This window comes from Xenopus laevis, chromosome 4L, assembly GCF_017654675.1.
Source record: "Xenopus laevis strain J_2021 chromosome 4L, Xenopus_laevis_v10.1, whole genome shotgun sequence".
Classification (NCBI taxonomy): Eukaryota; Metazoa; Chordata; class Amphibia; order Anura; family Pipidae; genus Xenopus; species Xenopus laevis.
Window position 1 is genome coordinate 118,443,317 of NC_054377.1, and position 26,597 is coordinate 118,469,913.

At 38.6% G+C, this 26,597-nt stretch overlaps 1 protein-coding gene across 1 annotated transcript; it reads right to left on the reverse strand.

Annotated features, from left to right (window-relative positions):
* Positions 1-863: 863 nt before the first annotated feature.
* On the reverse strand, positions 864-21,654 carry nptxr.L (neuronal pentraxin receptor L homeolog). Its single transcript, XM_018258828.2, has 5 exons — positions 20,883-21,654; positions 5,990-6,221; positions 4,403-4,644; positions 3,705-3,884; positions 864-2,677 (listed from the first exon to the last, which is right to left on the reverse strand). Exons 1-5 carry the CDS (start codon positions 21,441-21,443, stop codon positions 2,453-2,455), a joined length of 1,440 nt encoding a protein of 479 aa, XP_018114317.1. The 5' UTR covers positions 21,444-21,654; the 3' UTR covers positions 864-2,452.
* Positions 21,655-26,597: the final 4,943 nt, after the last annotated feature.

Consider the following 26,597-nt stretch of genomic DNA (forward strand, 5'->3'; position numbering starts at 1 on the left):
CTCTGACTTCGAATTTCGGAGGATTCTATTCGATGGTCAAATTTCGAAGTTTTTTCGACTTCAAAATTCGACGCTTGATAAATCTGCCCCTAAGCGTAAAAACCATGAAAAAAATCTAATGTAAAAGCTGTCCTGTAGAAGTTAGTTTTTAAATATTTAACTTCATAGGTTTTTGAGTTTTTCTCGTTTATAAACGTACAAAAAAAACAAGGATTTTGAGTTTTTTGTTTTCTTATTTTTATTTGTTTGAGTTTTATATATTCAGTTCATTTAATAAATAAATAAACATGCAGGGATTTTTAAAATGTGAGTTTAGTCATGGTTGAAAAAACTTCACAAATTCGAATTTTGATATTTGTACTAACGTATCTTTAACCCCAAGAAACTATCGTTTTGGCTGCTGTACAGGAAACAAGCAATGAGCAGATCTTTGGTGTTAATTCATTGGAAAGTCTTCACTTGCAAATTAATGAAATTGTCAGATGAGATTGATCTTAAAAAGTACCACACCAAATAAATTCATGTTTCTAGGCTGTAGTAATTTCATTCAGCATAAATGTATGCACTTGATAATCAAGGTATTCCTTCTACTTGAATATTCTAATTGTGCTTCCATTTTCACCTGATATGGTCACCTTCAATAAGAATTGTTCTGCATCATTTGCATGGCCGATGAATATATGATTATTCCACTTGCTGTTGTGTAGATACTTGTAAAGTATAATGATGTACACATGAAGGTATATTTTTCTATCAAAAGCAACTAAATATACTGCTAAATATACTCTTCATACTAAAAGAATAAGATATAAACAAGTTAAAACACTGCAGTCTTATAGTGTTTTTGTTTTCTCTGACAAATGTAAACAAACACAATTCCATCTTTATTTCCAGCACTGATAATATACAAAATAGACACAATTCAATTCACAAATGTTCCAAAAGATCAAGCAAGTAGAATTCAAGGAGAATTAGGACAATTTAAAGACATTGGGATGGGAGGAAGGTGGGATAGGGCAATGGAAGGAAGAAATGAGAGAATATGAAAAAGCAAGAAAGAATATATTCTTGTGGTCCTGATGAACTTTTAAGAGAAACCTTCAAAGTTAACACAATACATTTATATAAGAAGTGAAATAGTTTAGAAATATGGAAGAACTCTGAAAGAGAAAATGGCAGTGATGTCTTATGTCACAGTGAGTCAATATTGTGATATCACAAAGTAGAACCATAGAGATTACATGATTGCAGCCCCATGAAGCTTATGTACGGACAAGGGAGGATCTCTGAGTTACAGATATTAATGTTCTTTGTTCTCCTAGAGCTATGTCTTAAAGCAGCTATCTTAGAAGTTGATTATTTACAGTAGTTGAAATACTCTCACCACAATCTTGTAGTTATATTGTATTAAAATTTGTCCATTTAAAATTCACCAGTCAGGGAAATTTAAGAATAAAAATACAAAAATAAATGAAATTCTTATACCCTCAAATGTTTAAAAGTATAGAATATAGTATTTTTATTTTTTTCACTTAGCTTTCTTTGAATTGTTTGAAGGTGAAAAATAGAAATGTAATAAATAAGAATAAAATAAAAACTAAAAAGAAAAGAAAGAATATGTGCTAGGTTAAATACTTTATTGTTTGGTAGGTTTGTAAGGCAATTGTTCTTAAAATATTTTACGATGTATAAAATATAAATAATCTGAAGTTGGGCTTTGCCCACACTTTAAAGGTAAATAGAAAATATAACCTTTCCCTGTGTGCACTGTACCTTGAATTTTTGTGGGAAAATTGCAATTATCTCTATAAAATATGTGTGGCATGAGAGAAATATGTATTCTATCATATGTTGTTAAATGGTCCAGTGTTCTAGCCTTTCCCTTTTAATGAAAGAGAAAACAGCCTATTTTCAGCGTGATTTTCATCCTGCTACTCCCATTATTGTTTTGGCAGACTGTTCCCAATCTGTAGCCTACATCAATATCTCATGGGCCAAGAGGAGCAGGGATTTGTGTAGATAAAATGCTAAAAGTGTTTTCTCAGAACATATTAAACTGATGAAACATTAAGCTGCCTAATGTACTGGCAGTAAGGTGAACAGCAAGAATTTCTTGTGCTGACATTGTGCTTGTGCTATTGGTTACTGAAGTGTTGCTGTTACTGCAGGACTCTGAGCCCAGGATAATGCAACTCATTTATTATCAGCTAGTGGAAGTCAACAGCCTGTGGTTAGGTAAGAGGAAAAAGATGCCATAATTAAGATGTCTGCTTTAAGATTATCTGGAAAAGATTTCATCCTAAACCCTTTTACTAACCACAAACATTACTCATTTTGAAAGTGTTGCTGGTAACTCAAATTTGTGCTGTCTTGTTGATAGCTGCACAATCCTGCAATGGTGACACTAAAGGGAAGGTAGGGTGCAGGAGGAAAGCTTGGATGCTCAGGTAATTCAGTGGCCAAGGCGCTCCTCGCAGCTTTCAAATATCCCCTTTGTGGCTCCTCCGAAAACATCCACTTGGCGGTCTTCCCAGTGAACGAGGTTACCTACAAGAGGTGCTGTACAGTTGGCGATGCCCTCTATTTCTGTCTGGGTCAGAACTCGATCCCACATGTTCAACTGTGCCACTTCACCCACGAATGCCTGTGTTGCATCAAAACGACCACCTAATGTGTCCTGTATCAGAAAGGAAAATGTAAAAAAAAAAAAATAGGTTCAACATGTTGCATAGACAGATAATTATAATAATACATTTAATAAACCAAAGTGATAGGAATAGGTAAATTAGAGAAATGTCAATGTGTGTGTATGGGTGATTTCAGCAAACACAGAATGGGATAGAAGCATATTTATTCATGGGTGAAAGTTAGAGTTCACATTTATTAAATACACTTTTCACAATCCCCTAGGAATGAACAGAAAGCGGGTGAGTTTTTCTGTACTGAGCTCTAATTTCACACTTTGATACTGCAAAGTACAAGATATTGAAAGGAATGGCCTGAAAAAAAGGAGTGTATTAACAAGTGGAAGAAAATGGAAGGATACATTGATTTATGACTTATGGAATAGCATTAAAGATGATGCTAATGTAATGTATATAACTTAATTAAATAAAAAAAAAATTATAAGCTTGTCGTCCTCCTTACGAAACTACAAAAAAAGTGTAACTCTTTCCTGGCCAACAATATAGATTCTATGTTGTCAACAAAAGTAGGTAACAGCCTATGTTTCCAGACATGGGGGTTACACTACACTGCCTAGCAACATCTTTTTCCTGAAGCTACATTAAACAGGGGAGAAGCTGACAGGGAAAGAGAATAGTCGAGCACCAAACATACCCATTAGTATTCACAGACAAATATTGATTATAACAGTAAGACTGAGGGCACACGGGGCACTTCTCAGCTGTGTGGAAAGAGTCCCAAATCACCCTGTTGCTGCATCTTATTGATCTGAATGGGAAACACCTATCAACCACATCAGAGCTAAAAAAAATGCAGAGTGTGTTTTAAATGGCTGAATTTGTAATTTAACTGTGCCTATTTCCTATTTCAACTCTCACTGCAACCACCAAAACATATTAACAGGAATGATAATGACTTTTGAATGATATAAAATCCCTTGTGATGATATTGGGAAGCCGAAAAGCTTTCCCTCACATTTATTTGTAAATCACAAAATGTAAGAAGAGAACAGAATTTACCTGCTCTTGTCCTAATATAATAACTCCATTGGGTTTGATGGGATGCCAAGCAGAGAGGTTCTCTTTGGAGCCTTTTTTCTTCCCATCCTGGAAAGCTGTCCACATGCCATCCCTCGTGGTCCAGGCTACACAGATATGATGCCACATCCCATCTTTTAGGCTCAGAGGCAACTGTGTGACCTGTCAGTTTGAGTTAGAATTTGTCAGACTGAGATATCGATATAGCAGTTAATACAAAGACTACTACACATAAACCAATTGCTAGTGATGGTAGAAATTTTTGTTTAAAATTCTCTTTTTGTGTTTTTTTGTAAAAAACATTTACATAGCAGATTTATATTATTTTCTAAACTTTCATATGGAGATGCGCGCCAAACCGTCATTTGTGTAACCCAAAATAAATACAAGGGGGCATTTACTATGACCCAGACAGAAGTGCAAGGGCACTATAGGGTGTAGTTGAATGCCTATGTGCTTCCACCCACCCTCCCCTCATTTATACAGTGCCAAAGGCAAGCACTATATTATGGGGGTAGCTGCAATTTGTAAAGGTAGGAAGGCAGGGTGCAAAGTGCAGGTGCTCCTGTTTTTTTGCACCCTGACTTCCTGTTGCTTAATGGCCACTATAACCTACAACATTGCTTTGGTTCTGACTATACTGTATTGCTTCATATTTATTTTATATATGAAATGTTTACCTTGTCATTGATAAGAAGCTCCATTGGATTGTGCCCCCATTCTAACAACACAATTTCATTAGGCTGACCCGGTACTGAGTAAGAGAAGGGAGTTCCGGACCCTGCAGATGCCTTGGATTTCAACCACATACAGATGGTGAACGCATAAAGCTCTGGAAGAGTCTTCTTCACACGCCCATACATGTAGTTGGTACGGACTGAAAAGCTGAGCTTGAAATTTTCAGGGTTGTACCCTGGGTTTCCTATGTAAGTAGGTAAATAAAAACAATAAATATTTTAGAGAATGAGGGTTCTGGGGTTTTCATCCAAGAGCGGTTTGTGATTTTCTAAAGTAGATTTTAAGGCAATGTAATATTATATGTGTGTATATGTATTATAAGACACAACAAGTATAAGTATATCCTTTAAAGTATATCTGGTGCTTAGTGATGTCATCAGTTATGATTGGGGCTCACTGAACGCATCCCCTAATGTAAAATATAAGGATAAACCACAGAGGAGTTCCATGATCATATAAAGGCAAAAGACTGAAGACTGGGATAAATTATTTTTCACAATGCACAAGATTCAGTAAGTCATGCAGCTAGCTTCCCTAAACACCAAGTACCCCATCTTGTAAATGATGTCATATTTTGCAACTGGGGGTACTTTATTTATTATAATACACAAATTTCAGTGAGTCATGTGACAGAAATGACATCAGAACTCATTGTTTATAACTGATGGCATCAGAACTCACCGTTTATAAGGATTATAAGGATCATTTAAAAGATATTCATGGCTTTTGTGTATTATATTATAATATTCATATGTTATGTTCTTAGCTCTTTGATGTCACTGTGTAGTTTTTTCTGATCAGCCCTTTGTATTTTGAAGTATGTATGATGAGGTGGGTAAAAGATGGTGGGTGGAGGTGAGTAAAAGGAAACTAAATGTGTAGTTCTGTCTGTCTGTCTGTCTGTCAGATCACCCCTTGATACATAGTATAATTGCAGTTGTACAGTATTTTGTAACATGTTTACACAACACTTTGTTGGTGCTTATATACCTGCCTTGATTTAGTATTTAATAACTCATATTTAATAACTTACATTGTTACCAGTATTTTGCATTACAATCTACTATCCTGGCTGGTACTTTTAATTCAATTGTCCTTTCTGGCACCGTTTTTCTTTTGCTTTATTTGAATAAAATTTATATGAATGGAATATATATAAAGTAGCAGTATTCCCCCTAGTTCAACATGAGTGCACATAATAGGGCTTGTGCTAAACATACTGTTGTTTTAATAAAAAAACATAAAGCCGTATTTGTTATATTTCTTGAGCTAAACAGGGCAAACAATGTAATTGAAGCTGCTCCATGTTTAGTAAATAAAGTTGGACAGTTGAACAAACTACCATCCCTTTTCTGTTTAAAATGTATTTGTTTATCAATTGCTGGAACAATTTGTATAACATTGTGGTCTGAATCCTATCTGATTGCCACTGCCAACCATTGTTTTTGAATTTAGTTTGACCCTGAACATAATTCTGGATTTGGAGCATCCCTGCTTTCTTATAATATAAATAAAATGACCACCCTCACCATGTTCTAGTTCTGCAATGCGATTCTGTAAAATGCTTAGTTCTTTCTCTATATCCTGTTTGTCTCTTTCTCCAGAGGCTGTGGTCTGTTCCTTCTCTAGTTCCTGAAGCTTGGCCAGAAGTTGGGCTTCCAGCTCTAGCATCTTGGATTGCAGGGAATCACGTCCATGAAGAGGGGATGGTGAGGCTGAGGTTGGAGAAGATGCATTATTCACTCGTTGTTGAATCTCCGTCTAGAGTAAAACCAAATCAAGCAAAAAACAATTACATGTTTTAATTAAAAAAGGTTATTCTGGTTTCCTCAATATGCTGTTGATGTATTTCTGTCTTCTTTTTATTCTCTAGAATAGTTATAGGTAACTGAAAGAAAAGTGCATCATCACAATATCAATGAAAGATGTTATTATTGTCTCAGAGACAGAGCACACAAACAAGTTAGGCCACAATAGCTGTTTTTTAAAAATACCATTGTTGTGCGACAAAACCGATGAAAACAAGGTTGTACAGCTGCAAAAACACACTAACATACATGCTAATCATCTATTATGAGAAAGCAATTTAATTCCAATAACCCAAGCTATATTTATTCTTGCTAGGTCTAGCAGCGGGTTTGCTTGTGAATTTAATATCTATTAAATAAGCTCATTGTGTTATTAGGAGGCTATGTATGAAATATGTATACATCTGAATGGATTGATCATTGCAGGACTGAAATTGTAAGGAGGAGTAGGAGCTATTTGTGGGGTCTGAAGATTCCACAAGAATTTAAGATGTTGCAGGCATTGGTTTATGGGGGTTTTAAGAGAAAGGGTACAGACTGTTCTGCAAAATAGAAGCTATGTTCTTTATTTTAGTTCTGTGTGAGTTCTGTTCCAGGAATCCATCTGCACTCTGCATTTCATGCTAGATTAAAAATATGGCAGGGGGGGCACGTGAAACTCAGCTCTGTACTTATCGTTTGTTCTAGGGCAAGTGTGATTCACTCTCCGGGGCTCTACAACTGTGTAACGGTATGTCTGATGAATGAAGCACAAGTTAGGAAATGAGTAGTGGGTGAAAGAGGATGCTCACATGCACCCCCATTCACCTCTCATGAATACACCCTCCATGCTCCATTTTGGTGCAAAAATAACATGGACATTTGTGTCTGTTTTTTTGATCTTTGCACCCTGTTTTGCATATGGTGAATGGTGGTACATTGTTTTTAATTTAATACTCAAGGTTCACCAAGATATCTGCTTTCTTATATAAGCAATTTGGTCCCATAGATAATAGCTGCCTTCTTCCTACTTTTTCTGTGTTAAAATGTATATTATTTACAACACAATATTTCTTTTTAAAATTACTTTGCCATAATACTTTTCATAAATAGAAAGGGCATGACTTTTACTTTGCTCTTTAAAGTAATCCGAAGTAATATAATAATGAGTTTGCTGGACTTTCGTTTCTATTTTGTGGTTTGCAGAGAAGAGAATAAGAAATAAATTGCTTATGAATATTGGGAAAAATAGAAAAAGATAATCAGTTTCTCAGACCATGTTCTGGGAATTCTTAACTTGTGCTTGAAGTGTTTCACTTTTGCCTGGATACCCAATTTTAATTAACAGATATTCTAATATGAGCATAAAGTTCAATTCTATAGTTTGATAGGATTGTGAAATATATCCCTGAGGGGTTTCTGCCTTTGTTAAAGTGACGAATGTATCATTAATAAAATGGAAACTTCTGAGATATAAGATGTGCTAGGTACTATAGATTGCAAGAATTCATCAGCAAGATAATTTGCTTAATAACTCAGAGACCGGAGACCTTGGGTTCGATCTCAGAAAGATTGCTGTCCTTACGGAATTACATTAAAGGGTACCATGAGGACAGGTTTCCCATTACCATGTGTTGAAAGTGATAATAGAAATGCTTTGCAATACATTTTGGAAATCCCTTTAGTGCATACTGTACATGTTAACTGAATCTCTATTCACAGACCCTATTAAGATAATGCCAACTATCTGCTGTTTGGATAGTAAAAATGTAAAGCAGCATTTATTTTACACTTGATCAGAAAAAGAAAGAAGAAAGAACTGTCCCATATCATTGCACCCTCCCATCCATTACATCCGAAGACTCATGTATGATGGATAATTAAAATGTAACTTTTAATAAATAACTAAAACAAAATGTCCAGTGTGCATCAATTAAAATCCGGCTAATAGCAGGGAGACGAATCAACAAGAGGCAATGAGTTGTTTATATAGATATGCTCTTATTCTGTGTTCAAATTACAACCGAACTTGTCTATTACGCTTGACCAGGGGCAGCTGGGAAATTGACAATATGTCTAGCCCCATGTCAGATTTCAAAATTGAATATAAAAAAGTCTGTTTGCTCTTATGAGAAATGGATTTCAGTGCAGAATTCTGCTGGAGTAGCACTATTAACTGATGCGTTTTTAAAAAAACATGTTTTCCGATGACAGGATCCCTTTAAAGAGTAACTGACACCAGAAAATAACCTTTTTTTATATCCATCATAACATTATCTTTGAATGCTATTTATAATTTTGCCATAAAAGTATTTGCCTGATGCTTTTACATTACCTTTCTTACCCCCATGTTCCTCTATGAGGGGGCTGCCATATTTGTGCAGCAGGAGTCCGTTAGCATTAGAAACTCTGACTGAGACTGAGATGGGACAGTCATGTTGGCAAAACAGTCAGGTTTAGAAACTTCAAGTAATAATTACTTACAAAAGCAGAACTCTCGGCAAAAAACGATCGATGTGACCTATATGTAACTTTTAATGTAGATCAATATTTTGAAAAGAAAATTTCTACTGTCAGTATCACTTTAAGCAGACTAGGTAATGAATATAGACCTGGGAGAGTCACCTATTTCATACCACCTCAAGCGCTAACCCCTTCACACTTTACATTTTGTTTTAATTATTTATTAAAAGTTACGGTTTAATTATCCATCATACATGAGTCTTCGGATATAATAGATGAATAGAGGGTGCAATGATATTGGTCAGTTCTTTCTACTTTCTTTTTATGATCATGTTTAAATCCACTTGACGCTTTACACCATCCTCTGTAAATTCACAATTGATGGTTGGTGCTCCCCAATCCTTGTTCTCTAGGTTTATTTTATACTTATTTAACAAAAAAGATTGCATTGAAGATACTATACTGTATGTTCTGCATATAGTCTTTCTCTGATTAAACTTCAACCGCACAGATGTTACTGACTTCTCCACCCCTCTGTAATATGTTCATCATTGTTTAAGGAAATATTTTAATGTCACCCTCCTCCCACATCATGGAGGGAATATGAACTGTGTGTACTGGTGTACTATACAGCGTTGCCAGTTTGGCATATTTTCAATAAATCAGACACCGTATAGCAGGTTTTAAAGTACTAACTGGCTGGTTGGCAGATATGAGCTGGCTTTGAACTCTCTCTTGTGGGTTGCAAGACCATAACTGTAATAAGACTAGTTTAGGGCCTTGACTTACGTGGCAGTGTGCAACACTTTACCAAGGGCAGCAAAAAAACACCCCCTGGAGATGAAATGATGGTTTTGTCATGAAAGTCAGCTCTTCTTGTGTAAAGAATCAGTTGTGGTTGGACTGGTTGCCTCAAGCATCATGGGGTGCCAGCTGGGTATGGTGTGTACTAGTGGGGAGCCCCCTTATGAAGAACTGGATAGGCTGCAAAAGACACATCAGCCTAAATGAAAGGGCAGATATAGGCTCTAATATAGGTTAAAATCAAACTTGTAAATTGTATACTGTCTGTTGATGTGAAGACAACACAAGATGCAGATGAGTCCCTTGAAGGTATATAGGGTTCTTCCTCTGGGGTGGATGTGTAAAAGCAATGCTGTCAGTCTTACTTACAATCCTTGCAGGTAGATGGTGTAACCATGTAATCCCTGATGTTCCCTCAGCAGCTCTGCTGGTTCATTGGAACAAAACAGATGGTGACTGTAGGGTTATGGCTGGGCACACAGGCTGTTGTCAGTGGCTGTTGTGAGTCTGCGTATTTTTGCAGACTGAGAGAAGCAGTTTTGTTCAGTGTCCCTGCTCCATTGATTTGGATTCGATCAGCCTGTGTGCAGTTACACAAAAGCTGAGCTCAACCGAAATAAGGAATTCAGCTTCAGCTCCGCTGTGTGTGACCGCACACAAGCTGACCGGATTCAAATCAATGGACAACAGCCACTGTCAACAGCCTGTGTGCCCATATTCTAATATAGAGGGAGACACATCTGAGCACCGTGGAAACATCCAGCAACTCAGGTGCTCCCCAGTCCATAGAAACTACACAGTCTCACAGATACAATAAGGGCTGAACTCCCAAACTGGCAAAACAGTTAAGAGCAACTCATCGTTCAGACGGAACTCTGTTTCTAGCTTTCTACTGATAAAGAAGACTGTTAGGCCGCAACCCAGGATTGCATTGGCTGTTGGGACCTTGCGCACTTTCCCTCCAGGGAACAGGAAACAACTCCCAGCAAGCTGCACCCTGCAGTGTCTCCCTCTGCAGATCAGTCTCTCTATCTGGCTGGTCACTAAACCCGGCTGCAACACAAAACTCCCAGTCTCTACTAAAGTGGCCAGAAATTCGCCAGAAATCTCATCCGCAGGGACATCGCCAATTCACTAACAGGCGTAGAGGACACGTTGCTAGTGAACAAGACTGTTGCTAGTTTTTGTTCGCACTCTATCACCAGGCGACTTTTCGCTCTGGCAAACGGTCATTACTCTGCAAATTCTGGCTACCTCTTTCACCAGAGTTTACTTTGCCACCTCAGACCAGGCGAACTCATAAATGAAGCAACATCTTCCTCAATCTTATGTCAGCGACATCATATTCAGTATGCCGGAAATGCATTAAATTTGTCAAAAACGCTGGCGACTCTTCTTTTTTTAAAGCGAGATTGCCATCAAAAGTCCTAACTATTAAAGATTTATGTGTGAGGAATTTTTTAAAACTAAATTGAGGGGCATGGCACATTTGTTTAAGGATGGGCTCATGTCTAGGGCATTACAGGATCTCTTCTGTCTTTATTATGGCTCATTGGACATGTGTTTGAAAGAGTGGCCACTTCAAGCATTTACACCATTACTATTAAAGATGTCCATACCTTTAAGCACACTGCCTATTCAAATTAACCTAATCGAAAGTTTCGCTAGGCAGAAATTAACGCTAGTGAAAATTCGCTATGAAATGCTCACCCAACCGAAGTAACACTAGTGAAAATTCGTCAGCTGCTGAGACGCAACTTTGCCTATTAGTGAATTAGCAAAGTGATAACGAATTTGTGCCTGGTGAAGTGGCGCGGAGTGTGGTGAATCGGTCGATGGTGAAAATTCACCCTTTAGTGAATTTGCCCCTAAGTCTTCCAGCACAGCACTGTGGCTGGTTCCTCCCTTCCTCTTCCCTTTTGGTCTATGGGGTTGGGGTGTTTTTGGCCTTTCTATGCACTTCCTGTAGCAAGGGCTTGTAGGAAATGTAGTTCTTAGACTTACTATAACCCCAAGCAACAGGGGCAATAATGCTAATACAAATGCATTCAATCCTCATCAGTTGTCTGTTCAAACTCAGTTTTTTTCCCCTCCAGGGTCTAAGGATAATAATAAGAGGTATGTACCTTTTTGCACTTTGCACCCTGCCCTGCATTTTATAAATGACCCCTATAATCTATGTATATACCTCTGTCTATGGCCAAAACATGCCTCCTAACACTTATTCAAGTAGCACTGGTTAAACTGGGCTATACAATAGCATTATAATACACAGGAACTATATAACAAATTTACAAACAAGGGTGATAGAATGATACGGGGGAGATGGACCTGCTTGCAATATTTTAAATATTAAATATGCTCCTGGTTTTTAAAGCCGAATCATGTTTGAGCCATTAGTAAAGAATAATTTGTGATATTAAAAAGGAGAAACAAGAGCCTCATACAGCTACAAATCACATAACTTAGAATTATTGTACAGAGAATAACTATAGAAATAATTGAGTCTAGCTTATATATTACTGGGAAGCTGGAGGGCATACATATGTATTCTGCGCATTTCTTTGATATAGTGCTACTTCTTCTCAGAAGCCTATTGCATAATGATTGTCCCCAAGGGGACAGTTTAGGTGGCGAAACACATGCAAGAATACAAGAGGAAAAACAAGAAATAGGCACTATTTGTTCAAACAATGATCCAAACAAAATGGCATATGATCACTCTCTTTCCAGAAAGGGAACATAAATATATCACATAAAAGATCAAAACCTTTTACGTATGTGCAACAATTAACTCAATACATATAGGTGAGTTAATATTGGCAGTAAGCAGGCATTCAGTCTTCTGAGGATGAAGTTAAGGCATCTGTTGCACAAACGTTTATAACCCACGCAACCACCATTTGGGCTAATTAGTACCCCAAGCAAAGAGTTCACTTTTAATGTGATAAGGACCTTAGACAGCACCATCAGGGCAGTGATGTGAATGATGTATAATCTGAAGCTGTGCAGCTGCTGAGGTCAGGTGTAGATGTTAATTTTATGTCAACCATATATAACTCTATTTCGTTCTCAAAGACAGCATATATATATTAGTTTGCACAGGAAAGTGTTCATATACTGGAACCCCTCCATGGGTCACTTGTAGTTTAAACAGAAATACTGTATCTGTAGAGCCTAGTTCTGCAAAGACAATAAGGGTAATTCTGTATTGGGTATATGACCACGGGCCATGATTTCTGTTTCGCAAAGACCTGCTGCTACTCATCTCTGAATTGGAGAGGGGAGGCACCTAGACTCCAGTGGCGATCCTGGCCCCTCTGCCATCTGCCACCTGAGGCAGCAGCAGTTGCTGCTGCCCCCCCTCCCCCATGCGCTTACCTTTTTGCACCTGAGGTGGTCCAGGAGGATCCACAAGGGCGGCAGAGAGGGCCAGTACGCTAGCACAGAGAGCCTAACTTGCGCTCTCTGCGCTAGAAGAGCTGAATTTCAGGTTTGAAAACCGTAAATTCGGCTCTTAAAAGTACCAGGAGCAGCATTTTTGCCTCCTGTGGTACCTAGTGGGGTGCTGCCGCCTGAGGCGAGAGCCTGAACTCGCCTAATTGCTAGACTCCCAAAGGCAGGCGTTAAGGACACTACTTGGCTGCATCTTCTGAAGCTGCTCTCTGCACCAAGGGGTGGATTTGTGATCCGGCACTCTGTGTAAAGCCAACCATTCCCAAGTGTTTTATAAGTAAGCACTGCAAGGCCTACTCTTGCCCGCTCAGGTTTGTTGCAGGTATCAACACACAATGCAGCAATACTGCTAACTTTTTGAATCCACTGCAACATAAAAAAGCAAGGTCTTTTGGAAGAACCAGAGCTCTCCAGATCCAAAGGAAATTCAGACTCTCAGATGAAAATGGCTTTGTGTAAGTAAGTCATACTTTTAAACCACATAATTAATTATCACAAAAACTTTTATTGTTGGATAAGTCACTATACCTTTATGAGAGGAGTTCTCAAGGCAATAGAAAATCTTGCCACAGTTGCTAAACACAGCACTGCGTTACCCCCAGCATTCGAATGATGTGCAATAAAGTTAGATACACGGATATTTCGGACACATGATAATGTCTTAAAAGGAGACAAATCAGTTGTAAGATGTCAAATAATATAATAAAAGCCATGACATTTTGACTATTTCTAGTAACAACCAGTTGGATATTTGCTCTCACAAAACTAACCAGTAAATGCTACCTGCTGATGGTTGCTATAGGTTACTAGACGTGGTGCAAACTTTATGATTTCTTCTTTCTATTTCATTACCACTCACTTATGGCCCAATCCTGGATGCCATTAGCCAAACAAGTTGGTTTCAAAATGGTACTTAGGCTTTGCCGTCAACAAAAGATCACAACTTACATTTTAAAAACATAAATCCTAATAGTAACTGCACACAAAGAGTGGGAATTCAATGTAGAAATGATTGTTAGCATATTCAGCTAAAGTAGCATTTACTGGAGAAAACAAGAAGAGTTTATTGTACTATTTGAGGATGTCAGGAGATGCAGTCAGTACACTACGTTCATTTGGACCCTTTAAGAATTAAAGTGTGTGCGAATTCTCCATTTTCCCTGCTGACCACCCCCACATGGTTATTACTTGGAAGTCTATGCCCCAGTCTATCACACGAAGTTATAGGTTCTATTTATAAAACCACAAGCAAATGCTAATGAGACAGGAGGCTCAGTATAGCTGGCAGATCAGTGGAGCATTACAGACCAGTAATAAGCCACTCGGAGGAAAGAGGTGGCTTGTGGCTCCAGAACTGTTTAATTATTTAAGGAAAAAGAGAGAAGGGAAGGATGGGTTGAAAACGTAACATGTTGAGAGCAGAAGCAATGTTACATTGTGCATTTGTTTATCAGTTTCAGTAGTCAGTAGTTATTAGTGATGCTGCTGCTTGCATTATTATTCACACTGTGCAACTTTACAACAAACCTGTAAATTATAGGCTTTTCAGTTTATTAATTGTGGTTTGAATTGCCACTTTATTTTTCTATTTGCCACAGAAATTGAAGACAGAATTCACAACGTACCATGGTCTTCATGACAATGTATAAATGCAGACGCAGGGATGTCTGCAAAAGGCGCAGGGCTTTCTGTAATTAGGAAGAGACACAGTTGTATTTTGTATCAGTTTTTTTTTAGATAATAATGGAATGGATTGACTAGATGGACCATAAAATATTTGCTTGGCACATGTTTCTGCAATTTGTAATGAATTTTCATATCTGATATGAAAATTGTAGCAGATTATCATAGGAATGATATGGGGGGGCACTCACATCAACCAGGGCCACAGTCATCGGGGGGATATGAGGGCCCCTGACTCATGTGACATCACTTAGCAGCTCTTCCTGTGAGTTAATAGAAAGGATAGAGTTTCAACTCAGAAAATATAAATGAGGTGAATGAGGAGATAGGGAGAGACTTTAAGCTACATACTATAGAGTGTTGCATTACAGACAAAAGACTTTGGGAATGTGATGTAATCTATGCACTTTGCAATTTTTGCAAATCATCACTACAATTTCACCATACATTCTGTTTTGGCAGGGAAAAAAACTCTTTTTTTGAGCCATTAAAAACACAAATGTCATTATTATGTGCCCCTTGTCTTCCACATAAGCTAATCAGATGTGAGCCTTCCCCTGTTTATCTAAGGAGCTGTCCATGTGCAGTGTTTGGAAGAATTTGGCAATATGGGAGCCTTATTTTTTCTAGGAAGAACAATTGTAGGATAGTACAAAGGAGCTTCTCTAGCAATGCAGGGAAATGCATATCCTATTGCAGAGCTAAAACATCATAACCCAATGTTATTTCGCTTTCCCATTGACTCTAACGCCTTTAAGTTGAATTTTGTTCCCAGTTATGCTCATCCCTGCTGGGAAGTATACACTGATTATTGCGTAACTGAAGGAAGTATTCATTGCATTCCAGATTGTATTTGCAAAAAGAAAAACATGAAAATTATACAGTAATACCTTAAATAATAAAACAAAAACATGCATTTTAAGGTGGCTATGATATTGAAAATGGGAATAGCAAAACATTTACATGTTCTGTGGAGCTCATGTCATGAAAACCACCCAGGCTCAAGGTTTACTTAAAGGGAAACTCCACACATAACTTAAGCTTTTTAAAAAGTAAACATAATTTCAAGCAACTTTGCAATATACATTAATTAAAAAATATGCAGACTTTTCATGATTTTTAATAGTTTGGATTAGTTCCCTAAGCCTAGCCCCCTGCTCTCCTGCTGATCTGTCTGACTACTTTGCTGAGCTGGCTGACTACTGTTACTTTGTATCAACAACTGTCTGTCCTTAGCCTGTATCCTCCAAACCCCACAATTCCCTGCACATGTGATTTCATTAAGGAACAGAACATCACAGTGCAATGCATTGTGGGTTATGTAGTTCCTGCATGCTGTCTGTAAGATGTGGAGAAGTTGTTAAAATTTGTAACATCAGTTTTTAGTCCCTCCTTCCCTGCCAGGATTTCAAATGATGCAGAAAGAGAAGAACTGCTAAACAGCTGGATTTCAGCATAGAAAATGGCAATTATTCATACTTTTTGAAGAAACATGTAACTGTGATGGGTATATTAGGGGTTTCTGTGTTATGTGGCCTCTTTATCAATTTTTTGTTTGGAAGCCGGAGTTCCCCTTTAATCCACTTGTGCATAAACAATATCAACTGATTCTTATAACAGTAATTCCTATGTAAATTACTTATTTGTTTTTATGAATGCATTTTTAAAGCTTTACCAAACATCAGCAGTCTGTTTTTTTACCTGGAACCCACACGCCCAGGAGTACAAGAAAATTTAACCATAGAGAAACACTGGATAGGCAAACAGGGAAAGACAGGCTGGTCTAGCAGTGTGAATACTGCAGTATTCTAATAAGCTGCATGTTGGTTCAGTTTCAACTCACCAGGCTACCCACAGACACAATAACAAAAAACAGACTGCTATTGGCATTCCCTAAACAACCATAAGGTTACATTAGTTTCACCTGTTGGGGTCCCAACAAAGTCACCTCTGAAAAAGCAAAACAAAATAAAAAAGTTGAGGGTGCAACCAGAATAGTGGCACATACCAGTCACTTATTTTCAGGTTAAAGGAGAACTAAACCATAAAAATGAATATGGCTAGAAATGCCAAATGTAATTTACTGCACCTATTGTACCAGCCTAAAGATTCAGCATCTCTATAGTAGTAACGATCCAGGCTTTCAAAATTGTCACAGGAGTTTCTCATCTTGCATTTTGTTAGGAGTGTCTGCGACATGCTCATGCTCAATGTGCTTTGGGCAGCCGTTATGAAGCTAAGCTTCGGGGGCCTCACAAATCTTCTGATGATAATTGTGCTGGTTCCTGAGCTGCCATGTACCTATAATCTGAATTATATTGTGACATATTAAATTATATATACAGTATATTGTGCATCGGTCCCTAAGCTCAGCAGCACAGAGCATGTGCAGTGAATATGCAGAAAAGAAGATGGGGAGCTACTGGGGAAATCTTTAGGGGTACAGATCTTTACTGCTAAAGAGTTGTGGTTGCCTTGGGCTGGAATAGACACCCAAAGCCTAAAATTCAACATCTTTGCCCTTCTTCTATCGTTATGCTTTGGTTCTCCTTTAACAGCAGTTGAGGAGAGTGAAGGTGACATTTGGGTGATGGGGGAGTTATTTTTGGGGAAACCACAGCCATGGCTCTTGATCCATTCTTGAGTGACTGTGCAGCTATGATTTTCATTACATTTCAAGCACCCATTATAAACTACTACTAAATAAGAAGTAACCTCCTATATTACAGTCATGTTAGAATATTGAAAAGGTTACCTGTCTTTAAGGGATTTAGTAATGTATTATATATTGTTTGTATGTGTTTATGTCCACACTAGAGAAGGCTGACACCTTGGAACACAGTGCTCAGCATCCCATCTCTCAATCAATACTCTCTGCTGTAATGGAAAGAAAATGGAGTTGCAGTGCCAGAGGAAATCTCTCCCTAGGACAAACATGACTCAGGAGAGGTGTTAATGAGAATACATGGAAACTGGAAAGCCTGCAGTAGGGGGGCTGAAAGTGGGACTTAGAACTAATTATATTGATTCATGAATAATGTACAAATGGACGTCCAACAGTGAAGGAGTAACTGTGGCTCAGCTACAAACACAACACACACACCTGTATCATACAATATAAAACTGGAGTCACATTTTAAAGTCTAACAGTTTAACCTATGACTCTAATCTGTTAGTGGGTAACTCAAGAACTACCAAACGGTGGCAGATTAAGCATTACTTTCCCTGTGTTGAATATAAAAATACAAGGCCAGGGTTTTATATTTACCTTACTTTGCAAAAACATAAATGACACAAATTCCATACGTTTATACAGAAAGCATTAAACAAACACAGACATGGGATGTGATAGCACAGCTTGCCAGGCATCCAGTAAGAGACACTGTATTGACTCTCCACTTTATGCAACATACTGCTATCTTGTCTGGCTATGTCACAGCACAGTCCGTTATTACCACTCTCTGCAGGTGCTCATTACTTTCCAGTGGCTTTTGGCTGTGCCTGTCTCCAGTTCACATTGGGAGTACCAATATTCCTTATCCTCTTTGTTTTTATAGTTGGTAGGTTATACAACCTGTGTGGCTTAAGCAGATGGCTCCTTTTGAAGGACTGATTTTTTTTGCAAATGAGCAAGTATAATTCTACCTACCTGCCTGATAACACTACAGCTAGTACCATCTATTGCTTTTTTTCCATGGACTAGTTTAAGATCAAGAATGGTACACAGTGAGCTTCAAAGCAATTTCAGGGGTCATTTTCTAATGTGGGGTGCTTTTACTTCGGTCCTCTTGTGCCTTGAGCAAACCACAGTGCTCTCCTGTATATCTAATCCCTGTGCTTAAAGGGATACTGTCATGGGAAAAAAAAAAATTTCAAAATGAATCAGGTAATAGTGCTGCTCCAGCAGAATTCGGCACTGAAATCCATTTCTCAAAAGAGCAAACAGATTTTTTTATATTCAGTTTTGAAATTTGACATGGGGCTAGACATTTTGTCAATTTCCCAGCTGCCCCAAGTCATGTGACTTGTGCTCTGATAAACTTCAATCACTCTTTACTGCTGTACTGCAAGGTGGAGTGATATCACCCCCTCCCTTTCCCCCCCCACATTAGCCAAACAAAAGAACAATGGGAAGGTAACCAGATAACAGCTCCCTAACACAAGATAACAGCTGCCTGGTAGATCTAAGAACAACACTCAATAGTAAAAACCCATGTCCCACTGGGACACATTCAGTTACATTGAGAAGGAAAAACAGCAGCCTGCCAGAAAGCATTTCTCTCCTAAAGTGCAGGCACAAGTCACATGACATGGGGCTGCTGGGAAATTGACAAAATGTCTAGCCCCATGTCAGATTTCAAAATTGAATATAAAAAAATCTGTTTGCTCTTTTGAGAAATGGATTTCAGTGCAGAATAATGCTGGAGCAGCACTATTAACTGGTTCATTTTGAAAAAAAATTTTTGTCCCATGACAGTATCCCTTTAACACCTGCATTAGTCAAAGTTAAATACAGCCCCCTGCGCCTGGATCTCTAGTAAAGAGTAAGCAGGGACACTCCTGCCTTGAGAAAAGGGGAGAACTGTGCCTCAGCTGGCACTTTACCATGACCCCTACAGGTAATTCAACAGTTGAATTTCTATTACAGCACAATATGCATGAAGGGCCTGCGGCGTTGGCTCCGGCACCTGATTGTAAAAAGCTTAGAGGTGCCCTGGACTTAAAATGTACAATGCAATTCTGATCCCTGCTCTATGGCTCTGAAAGGTTCTCCAGCAGAGTAGGCTGCGTTTTAGATAGGACACACCTATACAAATTTTGGAAGACAAATGGTTATCTCATATTTTGATGAATATCTGTAAGGGGCACTGTCATTATTACATACGTGAATGTATGTAAATCAGACTCGCTCAATGAAATACAATTCTTTTTACAGCATATGGCAGTGACCTACGGATAAGTGACATGTTTAGTGTCTTTAGGAAATCTGTTTGCTATTTTTCCAGTACCTGCTCAAATAGATTGCTGCTGAATCTGGCTACTATGTGACATTTTCCTAATCTGTACTTAGACCTGACAAATAAGGAAACATTTCTTATAAATAATATATTTAGTATGTTTCCCAAAGAACAGAAATCATTTGGGATCAACAAGCCACAGCTGGGGACTCAGTTAACAGTAAAAGGAATGATTAAGGATCAGGAGACACAGACTAAAATAGGGAGCAGAAAGCTCAATATAGTTGCAACAGGAATGTATTGAAATAGAAGTGTGTGCTTGTCATAGCATTTCAGCATAGGGGGTAGAAGAGAACAGAAAACTCCAAGAAGAGGCTTACCCAGTGAACCTTTGCCCAATTAAAGCTTCATTTGGGCACATTTGATTTCCCCTGAAACTACCTGCATAGAAATATATATATATATAGAATATATAATAATATAGAATGGCCACTTTTGAGGCGCAAGATTTTTTGCGTGTGGCTACCTTCACTGTGAATATTTAATGTTCTATTTGACTGCACCCAATTGGGGCAGATCATTTTTTTTGAACTGTGATAGAGATGAGCAGAAAGTACTTTTATTCTGTTTTTTTTAAGCAGTTTTTTTATTTGAAACACTCAGACAAGTTTTTTCCCATATATATTAAGTTAAGCTATGTATAATATACACCGCTATTGCCTATCCCTTGTGTATCCCTCCTATTTTACAAATATTGATTGGCATATATTGCTTTTAGAAGAACTAAACCACACAGCAATGAAAGCGTTAAACAGCATGCAGTGATGAATTTGCTGTTGCAATGTACAACCCTTTTAAATATTTTATAACCCAATAACCCTATCTTTGCTGACATTTTGACCCAATTGAATATATCTTGGTAGCTGCTACCTCCTTGTAATTAGCAATAAAATGTCTGTGCAGTGAGTTTCTGAAGGGTTAACTCCTCTCTCCATTCCCCATCGATTTGATTCCTCGTCTGCTCATGGCACTCTTTTCATCTGTCTGGCTACCTGATAAAGCTGTGTATCCTTGGCAGTAGATCAGTGAATATATAATGCATCTGTCTGCATCATCTATTACAGTCTTGTCAGGGCTTTCTCCTAGTATTTGTGTTTATAAGTACATCTTTGCAATACATTTATAACACGCATGGAGGAGAAAGAGCATTTTCCCATGGACCATGCTGTTAATCTTTAACATTAAAACAGATTCCCTTCTCATTTCCTTACCTCAATTTTCTCAATGCGATCTTTCAGTGTCCTGACTGCCTCTTCCAGCTCCTGCACTGCCTGAGGGGAGTCGAGGGGCAGATCTCCCATAGCTCCTTCCTTGGGTCCCCAGCCATCTGCACCCTCCCGATAACTCTTGTCCAAGCCATTCTCACAGCGACTGAGCTTACCGGTCAGCTCCCTTATGGCCTCTTGGTCAGTGAGGATCTGCTTTTTCTGCTGTAACACAGTCTGTCTCAGCTGTTCTGCTGTGCTCTGCAAAGAGAGCACCTCTTCTCCAGGAGGCTGCGGGGCATCTCTCTGTACATCAGACGGGCACTCCATTTCCAGGGGGGTGCACAGGAGCCTGCTGAAGCTTGGAGGGGCCTGGCTCTTGGAACCCGAGACCTCCAGAAAGGAATCTTTGGTGCCATACAAGGTTTTAACACCATGGAGAGCTCCCAAGCTCTTCTCCATTGGAGCTGTAGAAGCAGATTCATTGTCAGCACCAAGGACAGGTCCCTTGGCTGCTGGATGGACACTTGCTATAATGCATATGATGGCACCCAGGAATGCAAGCATTCCTGCCACCAATAGGACTGCCAGAAACTTCAGGGTGACAGCTTCAAGGGGGCACCTTAGCAGAGAAAAGAAGGCACTTACGCTGGGATAGACAGCCCCTTTGTTAATAAAGACAAGCCCTTTCTCGGCAGAGAGTGTTCAGGCAAATGGATAGAACCTGACAGGCAGCTCTCTCAGCTCAAGCCTCACTCTGTAGTGCACAGCCGTTGCTTAGTCTATGACTTGGAAGGGAGGAGAGAGTTAGACGTCAGAGCTCCCACCCCCATTTTTTTTTATTCCTCTAGTGAGTTAGCAGAGCTTGGATTAACCCCTTCATTGCTTAGACTGCTTACGGAGTAATTTACGTCTTTGTACCAGAAAATATCAATACTGTCTAAAATATTATGCCTGCATACGCAATAGAGTTACAGCAGCAGCAGCAGCAAAGGGACAGTAGTGTTGCTCTACACAGTGTAGAACAACCTTTACTAGCCTTAAAGCTATTGGTGCATTGAGCGACAATAAAACATTAAGAGATTAAGTGACTTTAGGAGAACAAAAAATATTTTTTACATTCATTATTTGTTTGTTTGTTTTTTATTATTATTTATTTGTTGTAAAGAAAGAGGAACAGAAAGGAAAAGAGAATGAATAACCAACAAAAAATCTATATCAAATAATAACCGCTATAATTAACCACTATCAGTATAATCAGTACAGGTATGAGACCTGTTATACAGAATTCTCGGGACCTTGGGTTTTCTAGATAATGGTATTTCCATAATTTGATCTTCATATCTTAAGTCAACTAGTAAAGCATTTAAACATTAAATAAACCAAACAGGCTGGTTTTGCTTCCAATAAGAATTTATTACAGGTATATCTTAGTTTGGGTCAAGTACAAGGTACTGTTTTATTATTAAAGAGAAAAAGCAAATCAGTTTTAAAAATTTGGGTTATTGGATAAAATAGTCTATGGGAAAAGGTCTTTCTGAAATTAGGAGCTTTCTGGATAATGGGTTTACAGATAACAGATCCCATATAACATCATGTACCTTTATCTCTATAGTTCTTTTATCAGGTGTTATATAATCCTCATACCCTTAAATTGTTAAACAGTGTATTTATATTTTATGTTTTGTGGGGGGGTTATTTGTGGCATATTGCTATGGCTTCACCTATTCTTATCATTTTCCGCCGTAATAATGTAGGTGATTCATGTAGTTAAAAAGAATTGCCACCCAAAACTTGTTTTAATGAAGATTGCAAAAATTTTTTAATTCTATCTAAGCAATTTTCAAACATACTTGATTACAATTTTGCAATGGTTTTCAAGTTATTTGTAAGTGTACCTTCAACTAAAAGAAATACAGTATTTGTTTATCCCTTTCTGTTCTCTAGTTTTGACTTGGTACCCCTCATGCCTGCAAATCACCTGGCTTGTGCTACAGTATGTTACATCAGTAGTCAAGACCAGCAGTGCACAGAAATAAAGAGCCGGTACTGCTTGCAGTAGCAATTAGGTGCACACTAGTGATGTGCAGGTTGAGAATTTCTCGACCCGCACCAGATCCTAACCCGCCCACTCCCTACCCGCACCCGACCCGCTGCTCCCCTTTATTTATAGACCCACGCCCGCCCCGCAGTGACGTCACATAAGGGTCGCGGGGAGAGCAGGAGAAGAGCACAACCCACACCCGCCCCGCGCATTTTGTCCAGGGGTCGGCCCGAACCAGCCCGACCCGCAGGCCTCGGGTCAGCCCGCACATCACTAGCGCACACATAACTTTTAATATTTTAATAAATGTATATTGGGAAGTTGCTTAGAATTACATTTTGTTTCATTATGGAAAACTGATGGTTGTAAATCCCTTTTAACCCTAGGAAACCATAGGACTTGTTTACTATGTGCAAGGCAGTGTGCAAAATGTGTGCAATCCACCATGTTTGTGCACTTTGCACACTTTGATAAATTAATTTTGCTCCAAAACAGAGCACAGAGAGCTACCTTTGTCCACTTGAATACAGTGCTGCCTGCATTCGGCATTACTGTATTCAAAAGATGCAGACGGGAGAAGGCAAATAGGCACTTGATAGCTTGTCACTTAGAGGAGGATGAGGCTAGTTGTAAATGACTGCACATACATTTCTTTAGTTAGGGAGTTTCTTTCAGCTGCTACAAGTATGAGACCTATTATCCAGAATGCTAGGGCCTAGGGTTTTTTGGATAACGGATCTTTCCATAATTTGGATCTTTATAACTTATGTCTTCCAGAAAATCATTTAAACAACCCACTTAGATGGTTTTGCTTCCAATAAAGATTAATTATATCTTAGTTTGGATCAAGTACAAGGAACTATTTTATTATTACAGAGAAAACGAAAACAATTAAAAAAAAAATGGATTATTTGGATAAAATGCTGTGTATGGGGGATGGCCTTCCCATAATTCAGATTCCGGATAATGGATCCCATATCTGTATTTCTGGTATTATGAAATTTTAATTTTTCTGGGGAATGAGGGACAGAATCATTGAAATATAGTATTAGACTGATACAAAATATGCATCTGATCTTACCCTCACCTGATAAAAATCAGTATATTTAATAAATCTGAGTGAACAGATTTGCCCATTTATTAATCAGCATTGCAATGTGCTTTTCATGCAGTTTAATATAAGCATTTGGTGTGCAGTATGCCTTTAATGGTTTTGCATGCTGCACACGTTGTTGACGAGTTTGGCTGCTTATGGTCTCCTAGGACACTCACATGTCATCTGGTTTCCTGATATTTCCATGAAGCCAGGGGCACTGATTCTGTACATGTGAACTAGGATTCCAAGAATCCTAAAATGGATGTTAATTCACAAATATCGATTTGTTTTGCAGGCCTTACACTGCTTCTAAACAAAAGATTAATGTAGAACATATGATGACTGGTGATGTGGATTGTTGGTTAAAATTGTGTAGGTCTTTTCATTAGTATTTAGGCACAAAATGGTTTTTAGAGACACTCTGGTAGGAATGGTTGGGGTTTGAGTTTCATATAGATTAGTGTCTTTCCAAGTTTAGAGCTTTCATTAAATAACATTTACATTTTTTGTTATTCATTTTTAATTAGAAAGTAGAGGGTAACTCCCTGGGCACTGTGGGTCCCAGATGAGGAACAGTTTTTTCAGGCAGGTAAATGAAAGAATGACCATTATAACCCACAGGTTTATCTCTTTTTTGTGAAGGGGCCCACCAGTGTCTATAGTAAGTTTAGATGGAATTGGGAAGGGGTTCCAACATATGGAAAGAGCATTCAGTTCTCTGCTGTCTTCTGGGGTATTTTAGGAGTTTGTATCTGCACCTGGGAGTATCCTGACCACTGTGCTTTCTATTAATAGTGTAAGCTGGGGGTCCCCAACCCTTTTCATCCAAAAGCCACATTCAGATGTAAAACGATTTTGGGAACTACACAAGCATGGTAAAAAAGGCCATGGGGTGCCAAATAAGGGCTGTGATTGGCTATTAGGTAGTCCCTATGTGTACTGGCAGCCGACAGGAGGTTCGTTTTGGCAGTACACCTGTTTTTTATGCAACCAAAACCTTCCTCCAAACTAGGATTTCAAAAATAAGAACCTGCTTTGAGGTCGCTGGGAGAAACAGCCAAGGGGTTGGTGAGCAACATGTTGCTTATGAGCCACTAGTTGGGAATCACTGAGATAGACCAATAGCATAGCACATACAGTACAGGGAGCCGGTGCCAGGAACACTTTAGGGCTGTACAACATGCTATAGCCTATGACTGTTGTTGTACTACAACTTTCAACCTCACTTTGGCTGTTCTGAGAAGCTGGAAGCTCAACTGCCAATGAAGAGATCCCGGCTGAATTATACAGTTACGTCCATAAATCTTTGACAGAAACAACCTTTGGAAGCCAACAGTGGTGGATGATCGCAGAATCATTTCCATGGTGAAGAGAAACCACTTCACAACAGCCAAACAAGTGAACAACCCTCTCCAGGAGGTAAGCGTATCGATATCCAAGTTTACCATAAAGAGAAGACTGCATGAAAGTAAATTAAACCAAGACCAACCTCTACCAGAATGATGGCAAGAAAAAAGTATGGAGAAGGCGTGGAACAGCTCATGATCCAAAGCATACCACATCATCTATAAAACATGACGGAGGTAGTGTGATGGCTTGGGCGTGCATGGCTGCCAGTGGCACTGAGACACTAGTGTTTATCCCTGATGTGACACAGGACAGAAGCAGCCGAATTAATTCTGAGGTGTTCAGAGACATACTGTCTGCTCAAATCCAGCTAAATGCAGTCAAATTGATTGGGAGGGGTTTCATAATGACCTAAAGCATACAGCCAAAGCAACCCAGGAGTTTATTAAGCAAAGAAGTGGAATATTCTTGAATGGCCAAGTCAGTCACCTGATCTGAACCCAATTGAGCTGCATTTCACTTGTTGAAGACTAAACTTCGGACAGAAAGGCCCACATACAAACAGCAACTGAAAGCCGCTGCAGTAAAGGCCTGGCAGAGCATTAAAAAGGAGGAAACCCAAAATCTGGTGATGTCCATGAACATTTTATTTTCAGTTTTTTAATTTGTCCAATTACTTTTGAGCCCCTGAAATGAAGTGATTATGTTAAAAAAAGGCTTTAGTTCCTCACATTTCTTTTGTTCAACCCACTGAATTAAAGCTGAAAGTCTGCAGTTTAACTGCATCTGAGTAAAATTCATTGTGGTAATGTACAGAACCAAAATTAGCTAAAGTTGTCTCCATCCAAAGATTTATGGACCTAACTGTATTTTATTATTGGGCTTCAAGGGGTCACAGATCTGGTCACAGACTCACAGTAATATACAGTTAGCATACTTGTACGTGGTACTGATATTCTCTGTTGTTTTCTGTTCTCTGCTGCACTCCATTTTTCTTACCATTCTATTTTATCTGTCATTCTGAAATCCTTTCATGCTTCTCATCTCCTCTTCTCCTGTGTTCTCTATTTTCTGTCTCTTTTCAACCCTTTTATCTCCTTTTCTGCTTCTGTTTTTCCTCGTCCCATTTTTTCCCCTATTTACCTCTCCCCCATTTTCCTCCATCTCCCTCATCACCTGTTTTGTTCTTCAAAAAGGAAGGTGAAAAATATGAGTTTGAGAGCCACTAGAAATT